We start from the raw sequence: 10389 nt of genomic DNA on the forward strand, positions 1-10389 counted from the left end.
ATGGTTTTGGAACAAATTTTGTCTCTTACATGATAATTATCAAGAATATATAACAAATTATGAAACTATTAATTAACAAGACTTTAATTTCAATCATTAATTTCTAATAAAAATTATAAATACACTTTAATTATAACCTAATTTTTCACTTTCGACCGAGTCAAATATGATATAAAGATCAAGGATTTGGGGAAAAAAACTGATATGACATTACTAATACAAACCATAATTATTTGTTGTAACGGCTTATCTGCCTACAAATTTGATCCATTTCGTTAGTAAGTTTTTCTTCTCAATTATTGTGATTAATTCTAATCTTGATGTTCACTCAGCAACGGAAATGACATGAACCAAACCATCACTATTAGAAATAGGTTGCACTGTTCCTCGATGGAGTAACTCAGACGGCACAAAATTTGCTAGGGTTGCTAGTTCGTCAACAGCTTCACAAATATTCTCAACACAAATCACAATATCAATTAGAAGTGATGCCACCGTAGCTGCTGGTATTATCTCCAAATGATCAGCTCCTTCCCACGGGTTTGTTCTTAGAACGGATTTTAGAGATTCAGCAGCATTTTTAGCATTCGCCACATGGGGATTTGGCATTGATGACTTAGTCATGTGTTTAAGTATCAATAGTGATTCTTTAAGGGCCATCCCAGATTCCATGCTAATGTTTGTGCATGGCTCTTGAATCCTGCTTCGTAGCTCATATGGGGTCTGTAGGGCATAGCAAAAAAGCAGTGTTAGCATCACAAATTTGTTAGGGCACTTGTTTTAGTGACGGCGGAGTAGTATAAGAAATTAATGTATCAGTGACGAAAATTAATTAATGACGAAAATTGCTTATTTGTCATTAATATATATTAGCATCACAAAATTTGTTGGGTACTTTTTTTAGGGATGAAATGAGAAATACTTTACGTACTTGTTCAGAGCGGAGGAGGAAGACACTAAGAGCTTTAATTTTGTAAGCACACAACCGTATTTGGTTTCCAACCTTTAAGTATTGCTTCCATGGGTGGTGAAATCTGAACCCGCCATGACAAGGTTCCCATCTTGCGAGAACAGCCTATACATGTCAAAAGAAATTAAACCTAGAAGATTAACGTGATCTTTACACCAAAAAAAAAAAAATAACGTGATGAATTGATAGAGTGATTTTTTCTGGATAAAAAGGTTATGTGAGAGAATATTAAATTGTTATTTTGTTATTGGTGTTCACCATTGTTTCTTCACTGCCTTTTGAAGATAGGACACTTTCATATCTGTGGAAAAATGGCTTATTATCACCCGCAGCTTCTTCTGTATTCCCTAAATTATTGAAGTATTCATCTCCAAATCCTGCGAATGACCACTGTTTTCATGAGTTTTGAATCTAATTTACATATTAATAACAAATAGTTTAATTTTAAAAAAATGGCAAAAGGAATATTTGTAATGATTTTTTAATTTAGTTCTCTACTTCTCTAATTATGCTTCTTTGAGTCTATAATCATTGTTCTTTTTTATTAGTAAAAAACTATTAAATGAAGGGTAACTGTGTAAGGAGTGTCCACCCCGAATATAGTATATATATATATATATATATATATATATATATATATATATATATATATATATATATATATATACCAAGATCTGAATGCAGTAAATTAAATTATAGTGGCCCGTATGCAAATACCAAAAGATTGCTGTTTAAGCCTGAAGCATACAGAAAATGCAATATAAAGGGTTATTGCACCAATCTGCGAAGGAAAAAAAGCCCACTTAATCTTTATTAGCAGACAGGACTAAGAGGGACATTTAGTCAAATCGATCAAGCAGAAAAATAAGTTAAAAAGTCATTACCAAAATCAATTCCATTACGCATCAATCGCTAAGACCAAACCAAAGAATTTCGATGCATTTTCTACAAATATTCATATATAAGTTGTCGAATGGTAAACATCATTAATGAAGCCCTATTTATTAATTAGGATCAGTTTGGTATACCTGTCTTCTGAAATCAAATTCTCTACCCATGTTTTTTTGTTATTTTTTTTTTCTGTGGTACACTTAATTGCGAGCCAGAAAAAAAAGACCGAAAAAAAGAACACGACTTGAGAATCAGTCGTTTATTATGGTTGGACTGAAATTTATAGTAGTGCGATAAAAAAAAAAGGTAGTCATGTTGTTTGTTTGGACTGAAATTTATGATCAGTCGTTTATTATGGTTGGACTTGCATCTTGAGTTTTACGATACACCGACTCAAAGCTGGTTTCTGAAATCTGAAATGAGAAAATATGTATTTTTACATCCCTTTCTATAATTTTTTCTACAATTAACGAAGAGATGAGATCAGAGAAAAAAAATATAAAATAAAACAACTAGTGTGATAAAAAAAAACGACATAAAAATATATTATAAAAAATGTAAAAATAATATAACTCTTTGAAAGTTTGATTTAAGGAGAACGTATTTTTTCACACTTACTTTTTAATGTATTTTTTTGGTTGCTATTTTTTGAGAGTAGGGCATGGGCATGGGTTTATTCCCATTTTTTTTTATGTAAGTAGTTTACTGTACAGCATATACATACTGGCTTGCTTTCATATACAAGTTATTTGCCTTTCAAACAAAAAAGAAAATGTCCTTTTTTACAGTATAAAGGAGACAAAAATTCTCAATATTTACGTATGACAATGAATGAATACTGTTATTAGGTTTGATTGCACCGCAAATGAAATAATTAACATTACCTTCCAAAAAATCAGCGAGCTTTTGAATATTGCCAGCAATTTGATTATGGAGATCCTGGCCAATCCAAACGGGGCATATGCAAATAGATACCACAATAGCTATACAACTTCCAATGATTATCGTTAATAACCTCTCTTGGGCAACTTCTAATAATTCATTTTCAGTATTATCCGAAAGAGACACTAAGCAGAAGGTCAATATAAATATAATCAACCCATAATCGTAACTCGCCTTCAGTCTCGGTGAAAATCTCATAAATGTCACTGTTCCAGCTGCAAATTATAGAATTCAATTAATTAAGAACATCTTTTTGGTACATTAATTATATAATAGATTATTAATTTATAAACTGTTAATTAATTAGTCATTAGTAATTACCTATGAAAAAGACAAACATTGAAGTCAATACAGCCTTTCCTTTATCCCCAGAAAAACTAGCTATTCTACGGATTGAAACACCGAAAGCACCAGCTAAACCCGTTGCCAACACCCTGTTTAAACCTTTTCCAAGTGTTGCACCTGAAAAATGTTACAAAAACTAAGTTGATAAATCAACATCATATATAGCATTTGTTAACATAAGTATATATACATTAATGAAACGAATTCTAAGATATATATATATATATATGGTTACTCACCCACAGAAAATTCTAAGACAAGAACCACGGTGAGAACCGCCCACATTATGTTGTCACCAAAAGCATAGAATGAAGGACGAAAATATTGCAAAATAGAAATCAATATTAGTGCCAATCCCACCTTAAAGGAGTGAATAACTCGTCTGGGGTCATCTTTTCCGAGGCTTATTACCATGTTTGTGAAGTTAACTAACTTAGCCTGTGATTTCTCGAGTAGGGTTTTACATGTATGAGTGTAGCCTGTGGTGTGTTCCGCACCTGCTAGCATGGCCATTTTTTACTATTGCTCTTCGAAGGAATTAAGTAAATGATAAATTACAAATACAAAATACAATGTAGGCTTTGTAAGGTGAATCCGGGTTCATATATATAGGTAGGAGTATTGCCGGGTTCAAATTTGACACTGTTAGGGAGACAAACATGTTTCACGCCGTAAAAAAATAGCTATCTGAATGTCAAAATAAAAAAAATAGCGATCTATAGTTGTAGTGTGAAAGAGATTCATGTACCGTCAATGTGATACACATATGAAAATGTTGATGGTCATTGCTTGACAACATTGATGTACGGATTAGCGTTTTACTAATTTTATCTGCTATTATTTTTATTTTTTATTTAAGGTGAGAGCTAGAGAGAGGGAAGAGAGTTAAGAGAATGAGAAAGGGACAGAGGATACGTTAAAGAATGAATTGGTATAGTCATAATTTATGGCTTTATGTCCCATAGTCATAATTTTTAGTAAAGTATTAAATCATGTGTTTCTTTAATTGAAAATTTATTTTTTAAAAAATAAAAAGCTGAGATCTTTTTTTACTTATTACATTTTTACTTGGGAATAATATAGTGCGGATATCTTAAATACTTCAATAAATAGATATGGAAATTAAAGTGTGGATACGTTTGTATACGTACTTTGTGAAGATTTAATAGATGGAACCAATAAATATGGAAGACTTTCTTAATTTATTAGATGGAAATTAAAGTGTGAATATTAGATGGAAATTAAATAGATATGGGTGACTATTTTAATTATTTGGGTGTGTTGGAAACAAAGTGTAAACCAAAACAAAGAGGACTAGCAATAAAAGATTTAGTTAATTGATCAATTAATTCTTCCTTCCGTCCCATTCTCCTAAAAAGTTTCGTATTTGATAAAAAAAACTGTGGTAATTTTTTATTTAAAAAATTTATCCCAAAATAAATATTATTGTAATTTTTTAATGTAATATTAATTATTTGTATACTAATATTTTTAATAAGTTTAATTTTTAATGAAATATTAACATTAAGGTTAATTTTATAAAATTATAACTCTATTTCATTTATTTATTAAATTTTCCATCTGTATAAAATATCCTCTTATAATACTTATTTTGGATAGGAGGAATGTAGTACTTTTGGAGAAGTAAAAAGGAAGATGTTAGTGGAACATGAATCACTTTGAAAGAAAATTTTAGTTGCAAAATATGAGAAATGAAATTCACTTAAAAGATAAAAAAGAAAAGGATTTTTTTTTCTTTCTAAAAAGCAATTCGTTTGAAGATAATAATGGAGGTAATAATGAATAATGATAAGAATAAAAGTATAAAAATAAAAGTATAGTCATTTATTTATTTTGGTAAGCAAAATAATATAAAGTAGATCTATTAAATAAAGAATTTTGTTAATTAATGTCCTTAGGACCGCATTAGTTAATAAACTAAAATAAAAAAATATTTATTATATAAATTACAGGAAAACATAAAAAAATCATAAGTAAAATAATTTTTATCTCCTATTTTGAAAGAATCTTTAATAATTTATATATATATATATATATATATATATATATATATATATATTAAATACTCTTATGGTGTGAAATTCTAGGGTTGTGTGTGCATTGATAAGAGTAATTAATTACTCACTTTTAACATTGTAGGGTAAGAAAAAAGTGAGTTGCGTAACTTCATAGTTGCACCATTAAAGATGTTCCAAGGTTAATCATATACAATACTGTAAAACATTGCACACGTGGAATAGACCTAATTAAGATTTACTCTCCCTTCCTTCCAAATCAATGATGTTTGAGATTTTTTCACATAAGAAAAACAAATCTACCAAAATAATAGTATTTATTATGGGATAATTTTATTAAAATATTCTTATTATTTTTCTTAATTTTAATAAATATATTATTAAGTCTTTTAAAATAATATTTATTAGAAGATAAAATTGAAATAGCTGTTTTAGTTTTTCATTGAAAACTCAGTCAATTTTTATTTTTTTTTCAATTCTGAAACATCAATTAATTTGAAGTAGAGAGAGTAGTGTGTTTCTAATATGGAAAAAATAGACATAATAAACTTATTATTCTTGTCACTCTATTATTTTTAACTTAAACTTCTAAATAGAAATTAATTTTTTTCTTTATTAAATCACGACTCATCCAAGCAACGATATGTGAATTTTATTTTACTCCATCCTTGATGTCCCTTCCATTTTATTATATATCATTGTATTTTACTCGCTACGACCATCAAATTGCCTCTTTTGATTTATATGTCTTGGATATATCCCAATACAAGAATGAAAAATCTGCCTAAGAAAATCCTTAGGTGTCTAATAAAAGGTATTATTATACATGTAGTACAGTGGATAGTGGTGGAACCACCCATTGTGAGTATAGATTAGGATTGTGTGCATGCAAAGTGTGACATTAAAGCATGTCATACATGCATGTATCAAGAGAAAAAAGCATGACATACAAGGAGCAGGCCACAATATATATGAAGTAAAAAAAATTTGTGTATGGCGCCCAAAATTTTTTAACCCTTGGATTAATTTAAGGTTCATAATAATACCATATATCCTACATACTGAAACTCTTTTTCCACCACTCTCAAATCAAAATTTTCCTACCAAAACGAATCAAATAAATATAATCCTTGTCTCCTCCACCACCACTCCCTTAAACTGTTAAATTAACAACAAAACAAAACACACTGTTACACCAATTCCTCCAATTGAACAAAATAAGGGAAGAGAATTTGGATTGGTTTTTGCGATGGGAAGAGGAACTTCCATCTCCGGAAGAAGTCATGCCCTGCAAACCCTCGCACCACCAACACCACCACCAAAACCAACAACCACCGCAACACACAACAACCTGGCGAGATCGACTACGGCACCGTCAGCGAGGAGCCAGCGCATACCCAAAAATGGCCCTGCCTTGTGTGGAGCCCGCATCTCCACAAGCACTTTGTCGATGCCGTTGCACACCTCGACATCAAAAACGGCGCTTCCAAGACCATAATGCAACATGAGCATCGACAACTTGGCCCACGAAAACATCACTAGTCACTTCCAGAACCTTAAGTCGATGGGAGAGGTGGCACTGGTGTTGCATTGTAGAGGGAATTATCTGGTGTATAGGATCATGGTATCACTGTGAACCTTAAATTATCTAAGGATTAAAAAAAATTATACACCATACACAAGAAATTTTAGTTCCCCACCGTAACATGCATTTGTCATACAACATTAGGTAAGGAACCTTAGTGTGAACTGTGCTACATGTACTTGTAACTTCTAAAACTGATTTGAGAGCTAGAAACAAAATTGCACATACAAGTACATGCAAGAAAACTAGATGTTGACTCAGTTGTTTATTCATGTTTGAAACATTGCATGCGCGAAGAGATCAACTTATACCGGTGTAATTTTCATAATTATTGTATAATTTTTATAACTTCATTTAAAATGTGATTTTTATTAATTAAACCGTTAAATTATATTTACATATTATCAATTTTTTTTGTGTTAATTTTTATCAAAATTGAACAAAAACAAAAAAGTAATCAAATTATTTATATTATAATATATTTTAAAATATTTATATTATATCAATTTTAATTATATGAGTGAGATAGCAAAAATAATTTTGGATTATTATAAAATATTATATATGTGATCTATGTAGAAGAGACTTTCAATTCAACCCTTAATTTTAAAAAAACATTATTTAATTAAAATTTATAAAATAGTATAATAATTATTAAAGTTATATCGATATAATTTCATCGGGTCTTATCCATTTGAATTGCATATAAGAGTATGTTATGCATTTGGGCAATATTTCTCTCGAAAAAGAAGACCTATATACCAAAGGGAAACATATTCAACAAAATTGAGCTGAAGGACGTAGTTGTCAAAGCCTATAATTGAAGTCAAGTGGCCGCCTTGGTCCTAGTAGTTAAATGTACACAACACATTTTAAATATGATCCCCCCAAAAATATCATAATCAGTTTGTGTGCCTTTGTTGTAATTCATATCATGATTTTGAAGCTTTAAAAAAATATCTTGATTTTGGAAATTGAACTGGATTGACAAATTAATTCAACGGGTCTAAACAATTCTTAGGATTGGTTAAATACAAAACTAATTTTGAACAGCCTCAATTGGTTAAGCATTGATAAAAATCAACGGTTAAGATTATTTTCAACATTTTTTAAAAGGAATGTTATAATTTTTTTTTTAAAGTTTGCCAAGTATGTCTCAAACCATTCCTCGTAGAACATGTCAATTTCTATTTCACTAATTTAATACTGCCTTCATTCATTTTGTTTGACATTTTAGCGATTTTTTTTGTCCCATTTTGATGGTCATTTTATAATATCAAAACACTAAATATATTTTGAGAGAAATTAATTTATATATATATATATATATATATATATATATATATATATATATTCTGAGAGAGAATGTAATTAATATGAAAGTAATTAAAAAGGTATTAACAAAATTGCATAATGGTTTTGACGAATTGTTTTTTCATAATTCCTATCACAAAATCTTAAATGTCACATAAAATGGGACGTATAGCGTACACTTTTTGTGTTAACATATTCCTGATTTGGTATTTAAATGTATATTATTGTCTCCTGACTTTCTTTCTATTAGGTTATATGAAATTATGAATTCTCTATTTTTAAGGTGTTAAATAGTGTATGATGTAGCAAGTGAGTATAAATGACGTCATCAATTGGATAAAGCAAGCGAAATGCTTGGCTCACCAATTTCCTTGTTAATTATTGGTGTTTCATTTTAGCAATAAGCATCGTTATAAAAGAATTACTCTTTCCGTCTCACCATAATTATTGTTTAAGAAAAAAAATTCTTAAAATAGGCCTTTCTTATTATATTTTTTAATGTAATATTATTTTTTTACTTATATTTGTTAAAATATTAATGATGAACAACAAAAATTAAAAATGAATTAATGATAATAGGATTAGTTATGTATAAATGTTATTTTCTTTTATCTATTTATTAATTTTCATTGGTATGTGTAATATAGTCTTCGATAAAAAATTATAATAGAGAGTAAATACTATATTTAGGAGTATTCAAAATCAAATCAAATTATTTATAAACCGTCAAAACATCCAAAAAAAAAAAACTACAAAAATTGAAACCTAAAAGACCATATATTTTTTTGTGTTTTATTCTGTTTTCAAATTTTGTCATAAAAATTAAACCAAACAGAACAAATGCAGCATATTACAAGTATATTGATTTTTATTGTGATAATTAATAATAAGTATTAAATAATTTATTATTTTTATTTGCTTTATAATCAATATATATATTTACTTTCATATGTCAAAAAGGATATACTAATATTATTAAAAAAATAGTGTTAAATATCAAATAATATACAAATTATTATTATGTTACAAAAAGAATTAGTAATATTAATGTTAAATACAAGTGAACATAATAATTATTAACTAATATATGTTAATTTTTTTTAATAAAATTTAAATTTATTTTTAAAATCATACAACATATATAATAATTATGATAATTTAATTGATAGACTTAAATTATGATAATAAATTAAAAAAATATAAAATCAAATTAAACTAAATTATAAAAGATTAATTTAATTTGATTTGAATTTATATTATATTTAAACTGAATCATATCTTTATATCTTTATGGTTCATTCAAATAATATTTTATCCAAATTAAAAACCAAACTATACCGTACTACAATCATGCCCAACTGTATTTCAGTTATCTATGACAATTAATAAAGCTAATACTAGCCACCTCTCTTTATATATATATATATATATATATATATATATATATATATATATATATATATATATATATATATATATATATATATATATATATATATATCCCGTTTCCACTTTTCTTCTACTTATTTTACTCTTTAATTTCATATTATATTTTTTATTTTATTTTCTCCTTTATTCTTTTAACTTTCCAATTGTCTTTATATTTACCCAAAATAAATAAATGCAGGCACGAATTGCCTTTCTTTCCACTAATATATATGTAATGTAATGGTAATGAGATTATTATTATTATTATTATAAAACATGATTAATTTCTTCCTATAACATTTTTCTTTGTTTTGTAGGAAAAGTATTGAATAATATCTTATATTTTTAAGACATTAAATATATTTTTCATTGAATATTTTTATATTATGTATTAGAAATTAAGATTTATAAGATATGCTATTACTCATCAAATATTTTAAGACATTGTTCACCTAGTTTTATGTTTTAACATTGCTCTGTTATGTTTTATTAATGCCTACCCAATTACATATCTGCCCTTTAGTATTATATTTTTTCAAACACTTAATAAATATATTACTAAAAATCTTTAATAAATATTATTAATATATTTTATGATATCAAATAGTATGTATAGTATATGTTACTAAAGTCTAAACATGTCACAAAAAGGGTTTATCAACATGAACTATACATAACGTCTGATAAAATGTCATAAAATATATTAATAATTTGATCACAATTTTTTATGATTGTCAATGGTTTTTAACAATATTTTTATTAAGTGTTAGACAACAAAATATTGTTAAAGGTCTTTTATATATATATATATATATATATATATATATATATATATATATATATATATATGTATGTAGTAGTAACAATTAATTAATGTT

General features: G+C 27.3%; 2 protein-coding genes across 2 annotated transcripts; both read right to left on the bottom strand.

Annotated features, from left to right (window-relative positions):
- Positions 1 to 255: 255 nt before the first annotated feature.
- LOC114379389 (aluminum-activated malate transporter 8-like) lies at positions 256 to 715 on the bottom strand. The gene has a single exon (XM_028338032.1). It carries the CDS (start codon positions 670 to 672, stop codon positions 325 to 327), a length of 348 nt encoding a protein of 115 aa, XP_028193833.1. The 5' UTR covers positions 673 to 715; the 3' UTR covers positions 256 to 324.
- A 948-nt stretch (positions 716 to 1663) lies between these two features.
- On the bottom strand, positions 1664 to 3562 carry LOC114379017 (aluminum-activated malate transporter 2-like). Its single transcript, XM_028337581.1, has 4 exons — positions 3388 to 3562; positions 3125 to 3265; positions 2746 to 3018; positions 1664 to 1707 (listed from the first exon to the last, which is right to left on the bottom strand). The coding sequence occupies exons 1-4, from the start codon at positions 3560 to 3562 to the stop codon at positions 1664 to 1666; spliced, it is 633 nt and encodes a 210-aa protein (XP_028193382.1).
- Positions 3563 to 10389: the final 6827 nt, after the last annotated feature.

This window comes from Glycine soja, chromosome 12, assembly GCF_004193775.1.
Source record: "Glycine soja cultivar W05 chromosome 12, ASM419377v2, whole genome shotgun sequence".
Classification (NCBI taxonomy): domain Eukaryota; kingdom Viridiplantae; phylum Streptophyta; class Magnoliopsida; order Fabales; family Fabaceae; genus Glycine; species Glycine soja.